Source organism: Haliotis cracherodii, unplaced genomic scaffold, assembly GCF_022045235.1.
Source record: "Haliotis cracherodii isolate W230 unplaced genomic scaffold, xgHalCrac1.p SCAF_2, whole genome shotgun sequence".
NCBI lineage: Eukaryota > Metazoa > Mollusca > Gastropoda > Lepetellida > Haliotidae > Haliotis > Haliotis cracherodii.
The window spans coordinates 74,560,726-74,585,734 of record NW_027266275.1 but is presented as its reverse complement, the minus strand read 5'-3'; the positions used below and the strand labels follow the sequence as shown (position 1 = coordinate 74,585,734).

At 38.5% G+C, this 25,009-nt stretch overlaps 1 protein-coding gene across 2 annotated transcripts in view; it reads left to right on the top strand.

The window, feature by feature from the left end:
- Positions 1–25,009, top strand: part of LOC139468510 (neuronal acetylcholine receptor subunit alpha-2-like) — a 100,223-nt gene that overhangs the window by 70,726 nt on the left and 4,488 nt on the right. For both annotated transcript variants that reach the window (XM_071250505.1, XM_071250504.1), the window contains exons 6-7: positions 14,967–15,053; positions 23,969–24,084. In XM_071250505.1, coding sequence (XP_071106606.1) covers positions 14,967–15,053; positions 23,969–24,084 — 203 coding nt within the window. The remainder of the gene's footprint in view (positions 1–14,966; positions 15,054–23,968; positions 24,085–25,009) is intronic.

The following is a 25,009-nucleotide window of genomic DNA, read 5'->3' as shown; positions in this document are numbered from 1 at the left end:
TTGCAAATGTATATTTCATCTGACTGGCAGAGGTCGAAATACCGATCCATATCAGAGCTAGATGTGTGACATGTCCTGAAGCGTGCACATTGTGTGGCGTTTCAAATGTAGTACATATTGATGAAGTGCTAATTTATTGGAACATTGGATTTGAAATAAATCTAATTGAGTATTTCCCAACCAGCCCGGACTTGCTTAAATTGTTGATCATGTTGCTGTTTGATCGGTTACCAGCAATGTGCTTACTGAGTAAAAAATAGCCCTATTCAAAATAATAGTTCACCTGGACGGAAGGCGCATATGAACTCTCCGTTCTACTTTCTTTGGTGAGAAGGTTTTACATTTTTAACCTTCTCTTTGAAACCATAGGGCTGTTACAAATGAAACTGAAAGTACAATGATAGCAGTGATACGAATTATGATTAACCATATACATGATTGTATAATTATGTAAGGATATGGTAGTATGAGGGTCCTTTTAAGCTATCTACAAATGTGAATAATATTTAAAATTAGAGATATAAAATTATCAGATATGTCAAAATTGCTGACAAATATCCAGTTTTCTTTCGTACACCTGCACGATTTGGACTTTTGACATGGTCAAATACACGAATATTGCTAAAATGAGGGAAAAAGGCAGATTCCAAATGAAAATTCAAGTATCACCAAGTACGAGACCCATGAGGAATTTGTGCCATATGCAATGTTTTATGTATCATCTGCTGTGAAAAATCAGATTGAGTCAAAGAATTACTCCCCGATGTTCAAATATGAGAGAAATATCATGTTCATGAAAAATCAGCCGGCCTTCCTGAGCATGTTATGTTGTCATAAGTCCCAACCACGGAAAATGGTGAAATGAACAGAGTCTTGGTTTCTGTCATACGAACATATCGGATAGCTTTCATAATTATCAAAATATGGCCACTTATCTACCTTGATCTTTGTTAATCTGTCTATAGTCTATATACTTGTCTGCACATTGGATTCAGGTCTCATTGAAGTAAATTATTAATCTGTATGGTATATTGACAAGTCGTTGTCTTTTATTAATGTGTAAAAAAAACGTCATTTGAAACTAAAGCAAATTGGCAGCGATGTTTAAAAATGCGCACTCCAAATCAATACATAATTATGACGTGATCTGAAACTTTGCATATTCAGATGTTAACCTGACTGGAACCGGATATGTAGTGATAATGTACATGTTTACACTCCTACAGGCATCTGTTTTTCTTGATTGATGACATCACTCCTACATGTCATGTTTATATACGTACTACAGTCACTATGTGTTGTATTTGTTAACACCATGTTGACCATACCATCTCTACGTGTCTGATAACGAATGTGTTAACGGATTACCCCCCTAGAGGTAGAGGTGATGTTTGTGAGCCGGTGTGGTGTTTTTCGCTGCTTTTAGCAATACTCCTACACTATCAGCAGGAATGACTGCACATATTGTATATATCTTGGGAATTGAACCCGGGCCTCCGACGTGTCGAGTGAAGGCTTTTAATTGTTACCAATAGGCTGCCCTTTCGTTCCTAAAATATGTTATATAAATGTGTGTATACAGCTGCTGTTCGTGATTTATTTAACTGAACAGCTTGAATTACCATTTTACATATTTTACACATATGAATGCATACAATTCATCATAAATACTAAACAACATACATTCTATTAAATATCTATTTAGTATAATTGCGAGCTCAAATATATGTGTATATTCTGGAGACGTTAATTCGAGCATACAGCTACACAGGATATGCAGAGACTGAAGAATATTTCAATACATCACATGCAGCCCTTTTCGACACCTTTTACACCACATGCATATGTATGCGAATATATTTATACACCACCTGCAGCCATATGAAATATGATTGTACACAACATACAGACATGTAAGGATCTGGTTATGCACCACATGTTGTTATATCATATGATACATTTATATACCGCAGGTATCCAGGTACTAGTATCTGCTCAAATGCGGTTTTTTTTGTTCCCCGACAAGTGGGTCAGTTTGTATTCCAGATATCATTGTCAGCTCCCTGGGGAATATACCCCCCAAGCTGCCAAGGGGCGCTGGAAGGTTTTTACATTTTACATCCACCTCACATATCGGGTACCCATTCCCTGCTTGGGGAACCGGAGACTTGCCCTTGGTGACACCACACGTTTTGACACTTGTGTTTTGGGCGTATATATATATATTCATGCATCATCTAAAAATAATATTTTACCCCAAATGCATCCATGATTACACACCACATGCATATATGCTGAATCTGATTGTATACCACATGCATAGATATACACCATATGCAGCCAAATAAGAATATGATTTATCACCTTCCTTCTACACCTGCAAATCATTACACAGGGTGTTATGCTGTGTCACTGGTACCACGTGCAAGCTTTACTGTGTGTTACTGGATGGGGTGTCGGTGGTTGGAAAGCGGTGTCGGTTGTTGGCTTGGGGTGCCGGTTGTTGGAAAGGGGTGTCGGTTGTTTGATGGGAGTGCCGGTGGTTGGAAAGGGGTGTCGGTTGTTTGATGGGAGTGCCGGTGGTTGGAAAGGGGTGCCGGTGGTTGGAAAGGGGTGCCGGTTGTTGGATGGGGGTGGGTGGGTAGCCCTGATGCCCCGTTCCGAAATTGAACACACACTTTTGTATGGATAACAATGTCTCCTTCTTTGCAACGACGTTTCAGTGCTAGTCCCTGCCCCTTCATCTGGGGAACTAACAGATGGAGTGCCCCTTCAAACAATACAGAAGTTCCTATCAAAGGCTTAAAGTCAGAGGGGAAAATAGGGAAAACGTCTCAGAAGTTTACCTTTCTGGTATCTTTGTAACTTACGAGCATGGGTATGGTGGTGACAACCAGGAATCGGGACTCGAACCCACAATCATAGGATTCTGACCCGCGAAAACGAATTGCGGCGTCTTAAACGACTGGACCACTCGGGAACCCAGAACAATCCTGCAGAGTGTACTCCATGGCCTATTCACCACATTCTAAAATCAGCCGTCTATAACATCCTAATGGTCCCGGAGGGTACATAATGTAATAATGTCTGCATATGTTAATGGGCAGGAGTTTTCAAATAACCTGCTCTTGTAAAAGCTCTTCACAGAAAGTAGATGCGTGACCGAAAGAATATCCTTTCCCTTACAAAGTTTCTCAATCCCGGAATATTAAATGAAGGGGTCCCTAGCACCCACTGACGTCAACACCAACTCCCACATCTCCCACATCCACTCAACACCATCTCTCACATCCACTCACTCATCCCACGCGCTGCTGCACAAACCCCCCGGCTCCATCCGTGACACTCCCTTCAACAGACATACGCTGCACCCACTTTGATTCAATTCATTCAAGGGAATCCCTGAGCAGCAGAGTTTAAATGAACCATGGTGGCATATAAATGCAATATAATAATGATGATATACACACGTGCATGTGGTTTACTCTAGTAATATGTATTCATTTATACTTAAACTTTGATTACATAATTAGATTTATAAGATTACCGGTTATCAAACACGCATTTCAAAGAGTCTTAATGGAGTAATAAATGAGCCCCGGGACCTAACATACGTTGTTAATGGCTAATGATGTTGTGGCGTGGTATTGCATGAAATAGTTAGTTTAAATAAGATTTGAAAAGATTGATATGATAATGATGGAAATATTGTCAGGCCTGCTACTTTATGATTCTGTTGCCGTCCAAAGGTTTTATAGAAAATATAAAACGTCAACGCCAGAGAATAACCAGTCTCGATTAACCGCAGAAGCAGATTCCAATGGGCGTAAAAGGTAAAATAACGGTGAAAATCATTTGAATGCATCACTGAAAATTAGTGATGACACCAAGTGTTAGCGAAAGGGATAAGCATGGCCGGCCCAACGTTAGCACCGGTCGATAAGCATTAATACTTTTTTGGTTGTTCCCTGACGCCGCACAGCCGTACTCCTTCCAATGGACGCAACCTGTAAACAAACCAGACAATCCTGTGATGGAGGTCTAAACCAGTGACACAAAATTTAATTCAACTCCATTTCAAAATTCAAACTTTACAAAGCTTTATACGAACCATATATTCAAATTAATAAATATTTGTGCACATCATTTTCGAAATGGTGTCTTCGAAATGTATATCTGGGTATTTAAACAAGTTAAAACTGCATATACACTATGCAGTAAACCTTATTTGAAAAAAATCAAATATTGAATTGGAAAGATAGTGATAAAAGTACCTTAAAAACACATTACAGAAGTAAATTCTTAACAGGGTATGTGTTAAGACAATGTCAGGAATTCGTAAAGAGTAATGACATTTAGCATTTTTAGAGTTTCTATTGTTTGACAGTCTCTATGTCGCCAATCTTTCCTCGTTATAATGTATTACTTGTAAGAGGAATTATCTACTTATTCCTGACGGTATTGAAGACATTTCTTTGAACATGATTCACCTGTAGTCCTTATTACGTCATTACGATAACATGTTAAACATATATGTTAAGAAAGAAACCAGAGCAAAAAAAAGTATGTTTCAATATTATACAATTGAGCCATAAACAGAAACCGTGACTTGAGACATGAGGTAAAGAAGCAGAACCTACGAACAACATGATCACTCACAATAGCGTCAGAATAGCTGCTTCCGTGCTATCACTATCTTACAGCACACACAAATAAGAAAACAAACTAGGTTTGTTTGGTGGCACGTACTGCATAGTTTTCAAATATTGCGGTGTCAATCTATTTTCCAAACAAACAAATAAACAGTTTTAATGGTTGTTGTTAGATACGATATTCCCGATAGCCATTGAGATGGTTACTGTTAGTTTCCTGTGGAACAAGATGGTGAGTTGAATATTTTGGCTTCTGGCACGGGATTTGAGAAATATCAGGCGTGTCACTGAGATACCATATAGTTTAAAATTAGTATATATTTTTTTAACTCTGTTTACGGATTTCGGTTAGGTGGTAAAAATAAAAATGTCATGATAAAGAACATGTTTCTTAAATGTTCTCTTAATTGAATTGTCGGTCGGGTGAAATAAGGAAGAAATGAAACGAACGAAGAAGTGTTTTCGGAGTGACAAGTCCAAGCCTTACTTATGGCCCCCTATTGACTTATTTTCAAATTTTTTCATTACTAAATTTAGTTAGCAGACGCGACAGGAAGAAAAGAAAACCCTTCTAATTGTATTCCACATCTGCGGATCTTTGTGCTGGCGTGTACGCAGACCAAGGAATTAAAAAACCGTTTAAGGACATTAAGAACATAATCTAACTAAAGATACCACATATTGTCTTATATCAAAACTTGGGTTTTGTGGTTTTAGACAAATAATTTAATATAGATTACATTTTCTGAAGGATATTGTTTAGTGAGGTTCAGCTTGTTCTGTTATTTTTTCCGCCTAGTATAAAAATACAAATGTTCCGAAATGGTTATCTGTTTTTCCACATATAGGTTCCCTGTGTCACAGCTGTCTAAGCCCCTGGCCCTTTAGGAAAGCTCGTTTGCTGGTGAACTGAAGCCTAAATCTGACATGCGTGTTGTCCTAGTGTCTTCATCAATGATTTACAGTGTAGGCAGTGCCCAAACGCGGGCGACCTTCACATGGTAATTGCTGGACTCTGCTGTGACGACATTGTTATTGTCTACAAAGAACGATAACTCGCATATCTTTGCGACGAATCATTTCAGCTGAATCCCACTGACCACTTAGAGATGCTACACGAAGTGCGAATGGATGAGAGAAAATGCGAACTAGAGTAGGAAGTATTTCTGTCCATGTGTGTACATTATTATCATTGACATATTCAAGAAGTCGAGTTGGACTCCCTCTCCCGACAGGCACTAAGATGGCTGATGCAAGTTAGCAATGCTTGATTAGTCTAGGCACCCCTACAGTTTGCCTCCCGAAATAGAGACGCAAACGTGTAGAGGGCAAGCATCTATAGCAGCCCATCCAGTCGCGGAGATGGAGGCTGCTTGTTCCTTCTTTCATCTCGTCGTCTGCAGTATTGCAGCAAGCTACTGCTGCCCGGTCATGTTAAACCTATCTGTTGAGTTCGGCTATAAATAAATCATATGTCGTCATCCAACCCCGATTAAAACAAGCACGTTTTAAGCTAGTGATAAGATTGCACAGGCAAACGCTAAATAATGAATTAGTGTGGAAGATATGGCCGGTAAGAGGCTTCTCTGTCTATTTGAGTTGGAGACAGCTAAACGCGATAGCTTGCAGGAGTTATGAGGTACACATCTCCCGACACGGCATAAACACTCACTAATTGTCTCTTATAGAAATACACAGGACCTTAGTCAGCATGGATGTTGGCAGCGGGGTTCCCTCAAACCTACCGCCACAATCCGCCTAGTCGCATCGGGACATCGGAAACTATTTTCTATACCCACATCCGAAAGTCAATCCTCACAGTCGGATCAGGAAACTATTTTCTTTAGCCACATCAGAAAGAAAATCTTTCCCACAACCACATCTCAAAGTCAACCTCACAGTCGAATCAGGAAACTAATTTCTTCAGCCACATCAGAAAGTAAATCTTTTCCACAACCACATCTGAAAGTCAGGCCCACAGACGAATCAGGAAACTATACCTATTTTATAGTGTATTGCTGGAATATTGCTAAAAGCGGCGTAAAACCATACTCAATCAATTACGTACTAGTACTATCAATATATTCCCCTCTATAAACCGCTCTGTCTCCCATATACTAGTACTATAAATATATTCCCTTCTATAACCCTCTCTGTTTTCTATTTACTTGCACTATCAATATTTTCCCCTCTATAACACTCTCTGTCTCCCATATACTAGTACTATAATATATATTCCCCTCTATAACACTCTCTGTCTCCAATATACTAGTACTATCAATATATTCCCCTCTGTAACCCTCTCCGTTTTCCATTTACATGTACTATAATATATTCCCCTCTACAACACTCTCTCTTTTCCATTTACTTGTACTATCAATATATTCCCTCTATAACACTCTCTGTTTTCCATTTACTTGCACTATCAATATTTTCCCCTCTATAACCTTCTTTGTCTCCGATATACTTGTACTATAATATATATTCCCCTCTATAACACTCTCTGTCTCCAATATACTTGTACTATAATATATTCCCCTCTATAACACTCTCTGTCTCCCATATACTAGTACTATAAATATATTCCCCTCTATAACCATCTGTTTTCTATTTACTTGCACTATCAATATTTTCCCCTCTATAACCTTCTTTGTCTCCCATATACTGGTACTATATTATATATTCCCCTCTATAACACTCTCTGCCTCCAATATACTTGTACTATCAATATATTCCGCTCTATAACCCTCCCTGTTTTCTATTTACTTGTACTTCAATATATTCCCCTCTATAACCTTCTCTGTCTCCCATATACTAGTACTATCGATATATTCCCCTCTATAACCCTCTCTGTCTCCTATATATCAGTACTATCAATATTGCCTCCACTTTAACCCTCCGTCTCCCATATACTAGTACCCTCACTATATTCCTCTCTATAACCCTCTCTGTCTCTCATGTACTAGTACTATCAATATATTAACATGGGTAAAATGAACACAGTTTGACAAATATTTTATCACGTTAAATGCTACATATTAAGAATTGGAAATTGTGAAATAAGAGAATATTACAACTAACGACCACGTTCCATTATCTTTAGACTGCCAAGGGTCGACCCGATAACGCAGTTCTGACATCTCTCATGGTGCTGGTCAGATAGAGTTAGGCGAACAAATATCAGACGTCAATATCTTTATCATCCACCCTTATCAAATAACCCGTACCACGTATACATTCGTTGCATAATAGCAACTGGTAAACTATTATTCTTATAAAACTTCACTCATAAACTCCTTTATAATCAATGCCTCGGCCAAACTAAATTATTATAATTCTGTCTAGATAGTGCCACTAAAGTTCGCAATAACAACCTTATCGTCAGTTTTAATCAGTCAGTGATATTATCTGTAGTTGCTAGAATAGGTATACATACGGACGACAGACAGTCACAGATCCGTCTGTGGCGGTCTAATAAACTGACTGTTTATTCATTTAGGTCTTGTATTGTTGTGTGGGTTGGTCATGTACAGTGGTACCCCCAACCCCTGATTCCCCAACTATCGTTTTAATAGATATATTCGCCTCTATAACCCTTTCTGCCTCTCATGTACTAGAACTATCAATATGTTCCCTTCTATAACCCTCTGTCTGCCCATTTACTAGTACTATAAATGTATTCCCCTCTATACCCCCCCCCCCCCCATCTCTCGTGTTCTAGTACTATACATATATCCCTATTATAACCCTCCCTGTCTCTCGTGTACTAGCTAGTACTATATATATATCCCTATTATAACCCTATCTGTCTCCCATATACTAGTACTATAAATATATTCCCTTCTATAACCCTCTCTGTTTTCTATTTACTTGCACTATCAATATTTTCCCCTCTATAACACTCTCTGTCTCCCATATACTAGTACTATAATATATATTCCCCTCTATAACACTCTCTGTCTCCAATATACTAGTACTATCAATATATTCCCCTCTGTAACCCTCTCCGTTTTCCATTTACATGTACTATAATATATTCCCCTCTACAACACTCTCTCTTTTCCATTTACTTGTACTATCAATATATTCCCTCTATAACACTCTCTGTTTTCCATTTACTTGCACTATCAATATTTTCCCCTCTATAACCTTCTTTGTCTCCGATATACTTGTACTATAATATATATTCCCCTCTATAACACTCTCTGTCTCCAATATACTTGTACTATAATATATTCCCCTCTATAACACTCTCTGTCTCCCATATACTAGTACTATAAATATATTCCCCTCTATAACCATCTGTTTTCTATTTACTTGCACTATCAATATTTTCCCCTCTATAACCTTCTTTGTCTCCCATATACTGGTACTATATTATATATTCCCCTCTATAACACTCTCTGCCTCCAATATACTTGTACTATCAATATATTCCGCTCTATAACCCTCCCTGTTTTCTATTTACTTGTACTTCAATATATTCCCCTCTATAACCTTCTCTGTCTCCCATATACTAGTACTATCGATATATTCCCCTCTATAACCCTCTCTGTCTCCTATATATCAGTACTATCAATATTGCCTCCACTTTAACCCTCCGTCTCCCATATACTAGTACCCTCACTATATTCCTCTCTATAACCCTCTCTGTCTCTCATGTACTAGTACTATCAATATATTAACATGGGTAAAATGAACACAGTTTGACAAATATTTTATCACGTTAAATGCTACATATTAAGAATTGGAAATTGTGAAATAAGAGAATATTACAACTAACGACCACGTTCCATTATCTTTAGACTGCCAAGGGTCGACCCGATAACGCAGTTCTGACATCTCTCATGGTGCTGGTCAGATAGAGTTAGGCGAACAAATATCAGACGTCAATATCTTTATCATCCACCCTTATCAAATAACCCGTACCACGTATACATTCGTTGCATAATAGCAACTGGTAAACTATTATTCTTATAAAACTTCACTCATAAACTCCTTTATAATCAATGCCTCGGCCAAACTAAATTATTATAATTCTGTCTAGATAGTGCCACTAAAGTTCGCAATAACAACCTTATCGTCAGTTTTAATCAGTCAGTGATATTATCTGTAGTTGCTAGAATAGGTATACATACGGACGACAGACAGTCACAGATCCGTCTGTGGCGGTCTAATAAACTGACTGTTTATTCATTTAGGTCTTGTATTGTTGTGTGGGTTGGTCATGTACAGTGGTACCCCCAACCCCTGATTCCCCAACTATCGTTTTAATAGATATATTCGCCTCTATAACCCTTTCTGCCTCTCATGTACTAGAACTATCAATATGTTCCCTTCTATAACCCTCTGTCTGCCCATTTACTAGTACTATAAATGTATTCCCCTCTATACCCCCCCCCCCCCCCATCTCTCGTGTTCTAGTACTATACATATATCCCTATTATAACCCTCCCTGTCTCTCGTGTACTAGCTAGTACTATATATATATCCCTATTATAACCCTATCTGTCTCCCATATACTAGTACTATAAATATATTCCCTTCTATAACCCTCTCTGTTTTCTATTTACTTGCACTATCAATATTTTCCCCTCTATAACACTCTCTGTCTCCCATATACTAGTACTATAATATATATTCCCCTCTATAACACTCTCTGTCTCCAATATACTAGTACTATCAATATATTCCCCTCTGTAACCCTCTCCGTTTTCCATTTACATGTACTATAATATATTCCCCTCTACAACACTCTCTCTTTTCCATTTACTTGTACTATCAATATATTCCCTCTATAACACTCTCTGTTTTCCATTTACTTGCACTATCAATATTTTCCCCTCTATAACCTTCTTTGTCTCCGATATACTTGTACTATAATATATATTCCCCTCTATAACACTCTCTGTCTCCAATATACTTGTACTATAATATATTCCCCTCTATAACACTCTCTGTCTCCCATATACTAGTACTATAAATATATTCCCCTCTATAACCATCTGTTTTCTATTTACTTGCACTATCAATATTTTCCCCTCTATAACCTTCTTTGTCTCCCATATACTGGTACTATATTATATATTCCCCTCTATAACACTCTCTGCCTCCAATATACTTGTACTATCAATATATTCCGCTCTATAACCCTCCCTGTTTTCTATTTACTTGTACTTCAATATATTCCCCTCTATAACCTTCTCTGTCTCCCATATACTAGTACTATCGATATATTCCCCTCTATAACCCTCTCTGTCTCCTATATATCAGTACTATCAATATTGCCTCCACTTTAACCCTCCGTCTCCCATATACTAGTACCCTCACTATATTCCTCTCTATAACCCTCTCTGTCTCTCATGTACTAGTACTATCAATATATTAACATGGGTAAAATGAACACAGTTTGACAAATATTTTATCACGTTAAATGCTACATATTAAGAATTGGAAATTGTGAAATAAGAGAATATTACAACTAACGACCACGTTCCATTATCTTTAGACTGCCAAGGGTCGACCCGATAACGCAGTTCTGACATCTCTCATGGTGCTGGTCAGATAGAGTTAGGCGAACAAATATCAGACGTCAATATCTTTATCATCCACCCTTATCAAATAACCCGTACCACGTATACATTCGTTGCATAATAGCAACTGGTAAACTATTATTCTTATAAAACTTCACTCATAAACTCCTTTATAATCAATGCCTCGGCCAAACTAAATTATTATAATTCTGTCTAGATAGTGCCACTAAAGTTCGCAATAACAACCTTATCGTCAGTTTTAATCAGTCAGTGATATTATCTGTAGTTGCTAGAATAGGTATACATACGGACGACAGACAGTCACAGATCCGTCTGTGGCGGTCTAATAAACTGACTGTTTATTCATTTAGGTCTTGTATTGTTGTGTGGGTTGGTCATGTACAGTGGTACCCCCCAACCCCTGATTCCCCAACTATCGTTTTAATAGATATATTCGCCTCTATAACCCTTTCTGCCTCTCATGTACTAGAACTATCAATATGTTCCCTTCTATAACCCTCTGTCTGCCCATTTACTAGTACTATAAATGTATTCCCCTCTATACCCCCCCCCCCATCTCTCGTGTTCTAGTACTATACATATATCCCTATTATAACCCTCCCTGTCTCTCGTGTACTAGCTAGTACTATATATATATCCCTATTATAACCCTATCTGTCTCTCATGTACTAGTACTATCAATATATTCCCCTCTGTAACCCTCTCTGCCTCTCATGTAATAGTACTATAAATATATCCCCCCCTCTATAGTAACCCTCTCTGTCTCTCATGTACTAGTACTATCAATATACCCCCCCCCCTATAACCCTCTCTGTCTCTCATGTGCTAGTACTATCAATATACCCCCCCCCCCCCTATAACCCTCTCTGTCTCTCATGTACTAGTGCTATCAATATATTCCCCTCTGTAACCCTTCCTGTCACTCATGTACTAGTACTATCAATATATTCCCCTCTGTAACCCTCTCTGTCTCTCATGTACTAGTACTATCAATATATTCCCCTCTGTAACCCTCTCTGTCTCTCATGTACTAGTACTATCAATATATTCCCCTCTGTAACCCTCTCTGTCTCTCATGTACTAGTACTATCAATATATTCCCCTCTGTAACCCTTCCTGTCACTCATGTACTAGTACTATCAATATATTCCCCTCTGTAACCCCTCCTGTCACTCATGTACTAGTACTATCAATATATTCCCCTCTGTAACCCTCTCTGTCTCTCATGTACTAGTACTATCAATATATTCCCCTCTGTAACCCTCTCTGTCTCTCATGTACTAGTACTATCAATATATTCCCCTCTGTAACCCTTCCTGTCACTCATGTACTAGTACTATCAATGTATTCCCCTCTGTAGTAACCCTCTCTGTCTCTCATGTACTAGTACTATCAATATATTCCCCTCTGTAGTAACCCTCTCTGCCTCTCATGTACTAGTACTATCAATATATCCCCCTCTGTAGTAACCCTCTCTGTCTCTCATGTACTAGTACTATCAATATATCCCCCTCTGTAGTAACCCTCTCTGTCTCTCATGTACTAGTACTATCAATATATCCCCCTCTGTAGTAACCCTCTCTGTCTCTCATGTACTAGTACTATCAATATACCCCCCTCTGTAGTAACCCTCTCTGTCTCTCATGTACTAGTACTATCAATATATTCCCCCCTATAACCCTCTCTGTCTCTCATGTACTAGTACTATCAATATATTCCCCTCTGTAACCCTTCCTGTCACTCATCTACTAGTACTATCAATATATTCCCCTCTGTAACCCTCTCCTTATCTAATGTACTAGTATTATCAATATGTTCCCCTCTATAACCCTATGTCTCCCCATTTATTAGTAGTGTCAATATATTCCCCACTGTAACCCTCTCAGTCTCAGATTGACTAGACTATGCTTGTAGAGAGGCGACTAACGGCATCGGGTTGTCAGACTCGCTGACTTGGTTGAGGCATGTCCACGTATTCCAATTGTGTGGATCGATGCTCATGATGTCACTTACTCGATTATTTACAGACCGCCGTCATAAGGCTGGAATGAGTGCGGCGTTAAACAATAAACGAACAGTACAATCAATATATTCCTCTCTATAACCCTGTAAATTTCCCATATCCTCCCATCAAAATGTTCCTCATTATAACCCTCTCTGTCTCCCATATACTATCACTATCACTATATTACCCTTTATAACCCTTTATAATATTTTAGACCCGTGAAGATCCGGGGTTGAATAATTCTTTAGCAACCCATGCTTGCCGTAAAAGGCGACTATGCTTGTCGTAAGAGGCTACTAACGGGATCGGCTGGTCAGGTTCGCTGACTTGGTTGAAGCATGTTATCAATCCCAGTTGCGTGGATCGATGCTCATGATATCAGTTACTGGATTGTCAGGTCCAGACTCGATTTACCGACCGTCGTCATATAGCTGGAATATTGCTGAGTGCCGCGTAAAACAACAATCCAACCAACCAACCATTATAACGTCGGCTGCGACGTCACAGAGGGCACAGAGTATGATCACAACTGCGATAAAGACAAGTTTGGTTGAGTGACGAGTCACGTTTTATGCTTCGCCGTGAGGATGATAGACTTCGTGTTTACAGGCGTCGCGTGGAACATTATGCACGAAACTGCATACAGGAAGTGGACAGATTTGGTGGTGGTAGTGTGATGATTTGGGCCGTCATCTCCTACACTGATAGAACAGACTTGGTGCAAGTTCTGGGGAATTTAACGGCACAACGTTACACGGATGTGATTCTTCGGCCACACGTCCTTCCCATTATGCAACAAGCGAACGTTATTGTCCAGATTTAAACCAAATCGAACATTTATGAGATGCTCTGGATCTCACGACTGTGAGCACGTCAGCAGCAACCACATATCCGACAGTTGGCACAAGCACTGAAGGTGGGTGAACATTGCTCAGGCCACAATTCGGGATCTGATTGCTTCAATGGGACGACGATGCCAGTTAATTTTGGACTCTAATGGTGGCCATACAAAACATTAAGAAAGATGACCTTTATCCTTGAAAATCTACTGTTCCATATATGCCATATGGAACCTGTGCCAATGACAAATATTTGTGCCACATGTGAACAATCGATTACCATCTGTTGATTATTTATATGCGATATACAATATACAGCTAAAATGACCTTTGTGTTTCTTTTTTTGCAGAGTATATTACCAAAAGGAACTTCGATACCTCTCATATTCTGACATGAATATTGTCTACTAGCCTCCTTCCTCTTCACTCATATTCATATTTCATTCTCCACTTGTAAAGTGATTGTGTGACAATGTTCTCTATGGGAAAATAACTGCTGCAGCTCTGTTCGGATCATAGAACTGTCGTCACTTAAAGCAGTTTCGTGAATGCTTTCTGTATCTGCACTACTGCTCTGTATCTCCTAAGGAAACAGTAATCCATGTTGACTGTAATGTACACTATCGGTTTGTAAAGTGAGTTTTTGAATGTCTACCAACATCTTGTAACGCGGCCGCTTGTGGGAACCCTCTTTATCTCTACCATTGTTTTGTGACTGTGTGTCCTGCAGAACATTAATCTACGAGTGGAAGTAATTGACTGGTGCAAGGGGTCTTTATTCTGACTTGCATAATGCTATTACTGCAGAACAGCACAGGGCCATGCGTCGTCTCGGGGTGTCAGTGTACAATTAGCCGGACATTGCTTCATCGACTAGGTCAGAATTATTCTGATACAAATCCATTTTTCTCGACAGGAATCAATATCTTTGTGGCATTTTTCCTGCTGCTCCTTCTGATGGAATCCAGCTTGCCCCCTGCCGCCGCCTCCGTGCCCCTCCTAGGTGAGTCAACAGTTTCATCTTTCCCAAATGTCGTCATCAACGCATGTGTGTTAAGTTAAACAACACACCCGTACTGCTTGTATGAGTCAACAGTTTCATATTAAAGTAATGTCATTACGGCATATGTAGGTATATTACACAACACACCTGCCCCGCGCGTGTGAGTCAACATTTTGATATTAAAGTAATGTCATTTCTGCATATGTAGGTATATTACACAACACACCTGCCCCGCGCGTGTGAGGCAACATTTTGATATTAAAGTAATGTCATTTCGGCATATGTAGGTATATTACACAACACACCTGCCCCACGCGTGTGAGGCAACAGTTTCACATTAAAGTAATGTCATTACGGCATATGTAGGTATATTAAACAACACACCTGTCCCGCGTGTGTGAGGCAACAGTTTCACATTAAAGTAATGTCATTACGGCATATGTAGGTATATTAAACAACACACCTGCCCCGCGTGTGTGAGGCAACAGTTTCATATCAAAGTAATGTCATTACGGCATATGTGGGTATATCAAACAACACACCTGCCCCGCGTGTGTGAGTCAACAGTTTCATAATAAGAAATTGTCATTACTGCATATGTGGGTATAGTTACACAATACACATGTCCCGCTAGTATGAGTCAACAGTTTCACATTTCCCAAAATCTGTGGATAGTTAAGCGTGACACCTGTCCCTTGTTTGGAGGGTTACACAGTGTCATATTTCCCTAAATTTTATTATTTCAATATGATTTCATAGACTCTCCGTGGTGTATCGTCATCTGCATATGGCTTTATCGTTGCACAACACACTTGCTCCTGTATGGTGAGTCGCTGTGTACACAATATGTCACTGCTATTGAATTTTTACTCAATTGTTTATGAAGGAAGCCTCTGAGGATAGGCTTCCATTATCCTTGAATTTGATCATTTTGTATAGCCAATTCAGTTCAATTCAGAACTGTCATTGAACATTGGTGAATTATTAATAACGTCTCCAAGCACCACGGGCCTTCGGCACCTGATTAAACAATAAAAAAAGAAACAACTTTTGTAAGTAGGGAATGTGCTCATCATTAGTCTAAGTGCATTGACGTTATGAACAAATGCACAGTTGACATTACCGACATATCTGTCATAATTAATCCTCATAAAGCCAACTGTTTATTTATAATTCAAAACATTTAGAAGATGGCTTTCCAATTCATGTATATGGGATCAATGAACGGACATAAATAGATAATTTGACTTACCTTTCTAGTTAACAATATCCCATGAATTTGCGACGTTTGCGGACATATCGCGAGGTATTTGGGTTTTATTATTTGATTTATTGACGATTCCAATATGAATACTGTGTAACGGACTTGACGACATACACTCTCTCGTGTATCGTGATGTTTTAGTGGTTCACTGTTGGTCAAGGAGACATTTTCATCGCTTGCACTTCTCGCTGAGAAGTCCCCAAATGCACAATCATGGACGGACCAACTGCGGCCTGTGAAGGCGATAATCTTCTACCCGAGGTGACAGCGTTCTTCCGCATCCAACTGAAAACCATCTGCCTGTGTTGGAGGGTTTAACAACGTAACAGCTGAAACTAACGATCGGCTTCTTTTCGATTTTGTAAAGTTATTATCATTTTGTTATCCGCGCCACACATCAGCCATGAGAAGGACACGTTGTTATTGGCAGTTAGAACCTTTCTCTGGAGCTGTTTATGCCTTTCCTTGGAAACAAGATTGAAGTAAAGTAATGAAGAGATAAGCTTGGACCGAACATTACAGAGGAGTAAGTCGGTGGTTTTACTTAAGTAAACAAAACGTCTCTAAAGTGAGGCCTGTATCTGGTAATATGTCAACAAATATCTTTGAAAGGTTGAAATCATAACGAAATATATTACCACATGTCACCAATGTGAAGTTCAATGTCACATCAAGGTCATTTACGTATAAATTGTCTCATATCTGTAATTTCTTGAGAATTCATTCATGTCCCATCGTCTAGTTCGATTTTGTAATTTTATGCGTTTAATCAATTTACCGTGCGAGTAAAAAGAATTGGAGTCAACAAAAAGACATAGGTACGGATAACTCATGCATTGTGGGCATGTTTATCCATACAAATAGCCATGGTTCGTTCTTCACCTTGCCATTTATCTGATTTCTTGCAAAGGAAATATCAGAATTATCCTCAATCGGATTTGGTAAAATATGTCTCTTCTGTCATGTGTTTTACTTCTGTCGTGTGACAGATGCCACCGTTGGGGCAGGATGCGCTCACCTTGTTTCGCGAATACGTAGTAATATCGCTATGTGAAAGTGATTCAGAAACATATATTCATGATGTTGATGGAAACGTACAATGGACTTTTTGGTGGTGATATCTTAGGATCAGAGAGATGTTTTCTGTCAACTTTATAAAGGGCAAGGTGGGTTTGAAATATTTACATACTAGTGAAAGTTCCCAAGAGAAAGTTTCGCGTGTGTGTCTACTTCTTGAGAAAATTTTGAAAAAGGTCCATGACAATTTTTGCGCAAACTGAAGAACATATTTTTAATAACTGTTATTATTGCTTGAGACGAGGATGAGGGGATCCTAACCTGTCATCAATATATGCCCTGCGAGATCAGGAATGGCGAAGTAATAAATTAATTAATATTCAGTTATAAGACTATCGTAGATACTGATTCAGATCTTGAATCTCAACGCCTTGGTATGTATTGTTATTTCATAAACGGCTGATGCCAAATGGCTGACATTTTTTTCGAAACATTACAGCTTTGAAGATGTGTTATGACTCATTCCACTAAAATGTTTCATTTTGATATTTTCATATTGGTTTAACGAAAGAGCATTTTTATCTAAGTCTTCGTCGAAGCAGTGTAATTAAAAATAGGAAAAAAGAGATTAACATGACAACGTAAAACAGGATTGACAAATGGATTTCGACTTTTTTATCATTTCAAGGCGACGTTTCTGTACTGGTGATGGAGCCTTTTTCAAGCAAGTGATCTACAACTGGTTAGGAAATGGTTACATAGCTAAGATTAACAAAAACATCACACATGATGACAGGGGCTGAAGCCTAGTACAGCACATTATGTCTGTTTGACAAGTAACATTCTACAACATCCTCCCATTCTCTTAAATATCACAGAGTCCTTGACAGTGTCTTATGCAAGGTAATAAATGTGCATATGTCTCACGGGCAGCTGCAAAGGTTGGTTCATATTCACCCACACGCTGCATTCTGTATTCGCTGTGTGATATATTCGTCCTCCCCACCTACATATTGGGACTAAAATGTCCGAAATCGTTTGAGAGGTACAGGCTTTAAGTTCACAATAGACTTGCACAAGTCACTAAGGCAATAAGTATTAGTTGAGATAATAATTTCTAGATTATGTAAATAATAAGAACAAGTAGAAAAAGAAGAGTACAATACATGAGATAATTATTGCACATGTTATGGTATCTCAATACAATATTTATTATACATTATACAGGCAGATTTCTTTTCAGGTATATAGCAATATTTTTAATTGGCTTAACATTGTTGCTACTAGTTGATGAAATGTTGCTCGTGATGGATACTGGTAACAGTAGCTAGGGATGTAGAGCTTTCTGTTTTCCAATTATATTATGATAACATTTTTTGCACTTAAGTAAATCCGTATTGACTTTGCCATTGTAACGAAAGTGTTGGATACCCACCTTATGGCTCAAACATCGGAATTTAAATAATATGCGAATAAGATCTTTGTTTGGACATAACTCCATAATATATTTCTCTGGTTCGAGTACAGGCTTACATGTAGAATTATGGTTTAGAAATGATGAAGAAATAATTTTAGCATGCCAATTCTGAATCTCTATGTCTTTACATCTAAAATTTGATATGCTGCCACACCCCTGTGTGATCCAAACATACGTTAATTCGGTTTCTAATAGCAGCAAACGAACATGCGTTATCCAGTTGTGGCTGCCTTTTCATCCTGTGATGTCAAAATGTCATAACATGCTTTACGGTATCGACAACTATCCATATACAACAGCCTGCACCAATACTTCATAAAACGACTAAAATAATTAACACATAAGTCAGTTCTACCTACTTCGCCCAGTACAGCATTGGTTGATACTTTTTTTTATTAACATATAAATATCGTTTAAAGTAAACACTCTGATTTTTTTCAATATTTGCAAGAGAAGTATAACACCAAATTTCCGAACCATATAACAATATGGAAGTTATTTTACTGTCAAATATTGTAGATGCTACCTTTAGAGAAATGTTTGGATAATCCTTTAATAAGGTAATAATAGGAAACGCAGCCTTTCTGGCTTGTAGTGCAAATGTTGCACACGCTTTTGACCAAATTTATCTGGATGTGAAGACAATATCTAGATATTTATAGTGGGACGGATGCTACTTTCTACTGTTTGCGGTCATAAGTCCATTTTTCTGTATTTCTCAAGTATACGCCATTTCTGAAAACAACAATACATGACTTCTCCAGGTTAACTTCTAGGCCCCATTTGTTATGAGAACAAGTTGTCCCTATATACGACAGGAGTCATTGTACTGTCCACATACCTAGACTTACCTATTGGGAAGAAAGAATTACTACACATCCATGGAAGTTTCTTTCAGTACTGCCTTGAAGCAAGGCTAGGCTCAGAACTATAAGCAGTTGCAAAGCAACATGCTACGCCATCTTGCCGAGTGATTCCTGTTTTGTAGACAATATTTAGAGTGCCCTGGGGCTAGATAATAGACTGTGTCCTTCAGCGAGGATATGTCCTGTCAATGCTGATAAAAGTGCGAGAGTGTTTAGACGAAGGACGGGGTTTAAGGTTGTAAACATTGACCTCTTTGGAAGAGGAAGTGCACATATCATAATGTCGCGGGAATTTAATTTAATGGTTTCAAAATCTGCGTTTGTCGACGCTGTGTGCAATGGTGTGCCGTTTTTCAATTGTTAATGTCATGATGTGCTATCTGTCCGCATGTTGGGGGGCTGATTGTCAACGTCGCGTTGTTCTGTGTCAACGTCATCGTGTGTTGTCTGTCAACGCCATGGTGTGCTGTCTGTCAACGTCATGATGTGGTGTGTGTCAACATAATGTGTTCGACTAGGCTATGCCATGATGTGTTCACGTGTGGCATGGCTCTACGGGCAAACCATGTTGCTTGCCATATACTTAAATGATGTCACTCAGCAGTGTCGGCCAAATCCACAGCGATTCAAGGTAGCATAAAGGAGCGATCCTCGGATCCTCGGTAGCATGCGTGGAAGGTTTAATTCTCTTTGATAACAGGAGCAGATTTGAAACTATTGCATAGTACAATTAATGTAATGAGACGATTTTGTCTTGGTGTCGTTTTTTAGGCCTGCCAGTTGCAGGTCTCATGCAATCACACCCGTGTGACGGCACTTGTCCCACAGTCGAGAAATTACACTTTTGATTTGCCGAACATTCGGGCAACTTGGGATATTGACCACCACTTATCGTATCCTAAAGTAACCATTCACTGTCTCGGAGGCATTTGTAAGCGTGTGCTTATATATGCATTAATGATTGTGACTTCCCTATTGGCGCACACATGTTGGCTTCTGTGTTCACGTGCATCACGTGCTGGTCATGCATGATGTGAAAATTCATTTAGATTAGATTCTGCGTTCAGATGCAACTCCACGATATTGTAAGTGTACACCTCAACGATAGATACATTCAAAGCATTGGTACCCTTATTTTCTGTCGGAAGTATGTATTGAATTTTCTATGATCCTATATATCTTATGCTGCTGCACTAACAACACTGAAAAACGTGCACATGATCCCATCAATAGTTTCCGGGAAAGTGCTGGGATTCAGGTCTGATTTTAACATGGCAGTTGCGGAATCAATATTGGAAAATGTCATATAGGGCAATATTCAGGCATTTAGTCCTGTATCACTGAGTTTTCTTTGTGTCGAAGTTAATCGTTTTTATTACGATTATATAACCGGTATTTCAATCTCTGAATCTATTACGGTGTAAAAATAAAACAAATATTCAGGTGAGCTACAGAAACCAGATAATATTTTCAGATAATCAGAACATAATTGCGGCTGAATTGCAAGGTATAATAAGAGTTCATTACAGGTTCAATAGCAAATCTAAGCTTGAGTGAAACATCATTAGCTGCATGTCACTGCGGACATTACAACGTGGTTATCAATATTAGCTGTTCAAACCGTTCAAATCATACCCTGTTCAGCGGCGTTGGATATATCTGAAATCTAATTACAAGGTTTGATTAAAAACATTTATAAGTAATTTTATTTGTACGTCAATAGTGTATTCAGACCAACAATAAATATATATATAGTGTTCGTACGTTTGTACTGTACTGCATATATATATGTTTGTATGTATATACCAGTTATATACGTATATATACCAGTTAAAAGTTCTTATGCAATACTCCAGGACTGCATTGAACTGGAACCTGTTTATGTTTTGGGGTTTTGAATGTTCATGTTTCTCAGGCGAAAAGTAAGACTTCAGACGAGGGTAGGGATACTTTCTGGAGCATAACGCATAACTCATTTCTTTGTGAAGCATAGTGCCAAACTGGTGCCTTTTATGGTTCATATAGTTAGTTATGTTCAATTGAGTGTTTCTAAGGCAATTACAAGTTGACCACAGGTTCAAATGAGGGATATTTATACGTATTGTTGTTGCCCTGCCTGGCGCTATAAATTAAGGGGCTAAAACAAAGGACTGGTCGGCTCGGAGTCAGCATACTGTTTCTGATTCGGGTATCCATGTGGCATAATATCTCAGTGCGCTAACACTATAAAACCGGCATTAGTCAGGACTAGTATACACACGCACACGCACACACACACACACGCACGCACGCACGCACGTACGCACGCACGCACGCACACACACACACACACACACACACACACACACACACGCACACACACAACATCCATTCGGGAATTGTTGAATTATTTTGCTGCTTTGTTAAAAATATTTATGATAGAAAGTGGAATCATACATGTAATATCGCTACATATGAAAACTCTGTCTCAACTCAAGGACATACATCGATCGTATAACATGGTGTTAATGCACGGACAGTACATCTTAAAACATGGACTTATTATACAGACACACATCCATCTTAAAACATGGACTAAATGGTCATGCATACATCCATCGTATAACATGGACTAAATGGACACCATACATCTATCTTATAACAGGGTCTTAATGCACAGACACGCATCCATCTTATAAGATTGTCCTGATACACAGACACAAATCTCATCTTATAGCATGAGCTTCATACACAGACACACATCCATCATACAACATGGTCTTATTACACAGACACACATCCATCCTAAGTGTTACATAATCCTAATGCACATGCCTTCAGATGCACGCACATCTGATAACATGTTCTCATGACGAATGACGAAAGATATGTACAAACTTTAAAATCATCATTAAAATTTTCATTACATGTTTTTTTTCACAACATGGTTACGTGCTCGTAATGTACACCCTACAGATACACAGACGCGTGATAACATGGCCATTTAATACGCAGACATCTTTTTAATCTGAGAATTCTGAACTTACAGGTTTCTTCAACTCACTGTCTGTTTTTCTGTCTTTTTTGTTACACTGTCTTTGTTTCTGAAGTGTGGGATACTAACAAGAGTAATATTCTAGTCGGGTTCTACATCAAGACATGGATAACCTGTATGAAACGTTAAACCAAAGAAACAAGGCCGATGATTTCTTTTCTGTGGTAAAGGATTATGTCATCCATGAACCTTTTTGCTGTAAGTTATATTCTTCCTAACATCTCTGGAACTATAAATAACAGATTGGACTCTTCGACATTAATTTGAACATAGAAGGGGTGTTTTGTTTTCACACCTGTCGAATATTTACGTCTTAGAAAGGTGAGCTTCACTGCCTTGCTTCTATTTTTCTTCAGGTCAAATTCAGTGTAATAGGATAATGTGTCATTGTTTGTCGTTGCGCGCTATGTGTGGACACCGATTACCCCCCAAGAGGAATATTAGGTTGTCCTCTATGACACAACGTGGAACATTATCGCGGTGTCGGCAGTATTACAATCATCCCTTTAGTAATAAAGAGGAGCAATGTCAGATACGTCTTTCATTGAAAATATCGTTCCATTGGCATATATATTGCTGAAGAAGGCTAAACGATTCGCGTTGGAAATTTATGGAAAACGAACCCACTAGTTCTGCTGGATTTGGCACCTGCCACCATGTCACTGAAGTAGATCTCAGACCCGCCATAAGTATGTACTTAGTCCAGACCACAGACGCCATTTCCGTAGCTCGTCCTTATCAGATTGACGCTGCTTTGAAGCTCACCTGAGCAACAGATCAACTAATTCAAAAGACCACAGAGCCATCACCCTTACCAGATTGACGCTGCTTTGTAGCTCACCTGATCAACAGATCAACTAATTCCAAAGACCACAAAACCATCGGCCTTACTGGATTGACGCTGCTTTGTAGCTCACCTGATCACCAAATCAACTAATTCCATTGACAACACAGCCATCCTAGTTAAACGGACTACACCTACATGTAGCTCACCTCATGTACACAGCATGCGATGTGTCTGATCCTCGCTATGCCTGATATACACGGGTATATACCCTGATATATCTGTGTGGGTTGTCTGTGTACCACAACGTCTGTTCTGACCACACGTTAGTCCATCTTGAATTTATCAGTACTACATACCTTCCCTTCGTTTGCAAGCTGGGTTGAAAGCTCCGCCATTACTTGATGGAAAATGTAAACATGTGTTTAATTGTCCTTTTATGTATAATAACTGTTAATTTTATTTGTACACAGGTACTTACTACTGTCTAAACATGATCCTCATCACTCTATCATCGTTCCTTAACGCCTTCGTGGTCAACATGGCGTTCTACGGTCCTCGCAGGCAGGTGCCTGACATTCTTAGAACGGTAAGTAATCGGTGTATATTCCTGGGTGTGATTGATCGATTTATATTAATTCCTAGGTACTTGTGTACATTCCTGGTTATTGTTGTATTTCCTGGTTATTTCTGTATATTCTTGGATATGTCTGTATATTCATAGATTTTTTTGTATATTCCTGTGTATTTCAGTTTATTCTTGGTTATTTCTGTATATTCATACATGTAGATATTTCTGTATATTTCTGTTTATTGTTGTATATTCAAGGATATATGTCTGTATATTCCTGTGAATTTCTGTATATTTCTGTTTATTCTTGGTTATTTCTGTATATTCTTCAGTATTTCTGTATATTCCTTGGTATTTTTGTTCGTTCCTGGTTATTTCTGTATATTCGTATATATATATTTGTATATTCTTTGGTATTTCTGTTTGTTCCTGAGTATTTCTGTATATTCCTGGGTATTTCTGGTTATTCCTGTATATTCCTGAGTATTTCTGTATATTCATAGACATTTCCGTATATTCCTGGGTATTTCTGTGTACTTCTGGTTATTCCTGTATATTCCTGAGTATTCCTGAATATTCATAGATATGTCTGTGCTGTCTTGGGTATTTTTGTTTACTCCTGGTTATTGCTGTATATTCCTGGTTATTTCTGTATATCCCTGAGTATTTCTGTATATTCGTCATTATTTCTGTATATTCCTGTCTATTTCCTTATATTCCTGCATATTTCTATATATTCCTTATATGTCTGTATACTGCTTGGCATTTTTGCATGTTCCTGCGTATGTTAGCATATTCCTTGGTATTTCTGTAAATTCCTGGATATTTCTGTATATTCCTAGGTATTTCATACATTTAATGTGCTGCATGCATATCTATAGAATGTCTTTTGTAATTGCTGATAAATATGTCCTCTAGCTTTAAACCAGATAAATATGTCCTC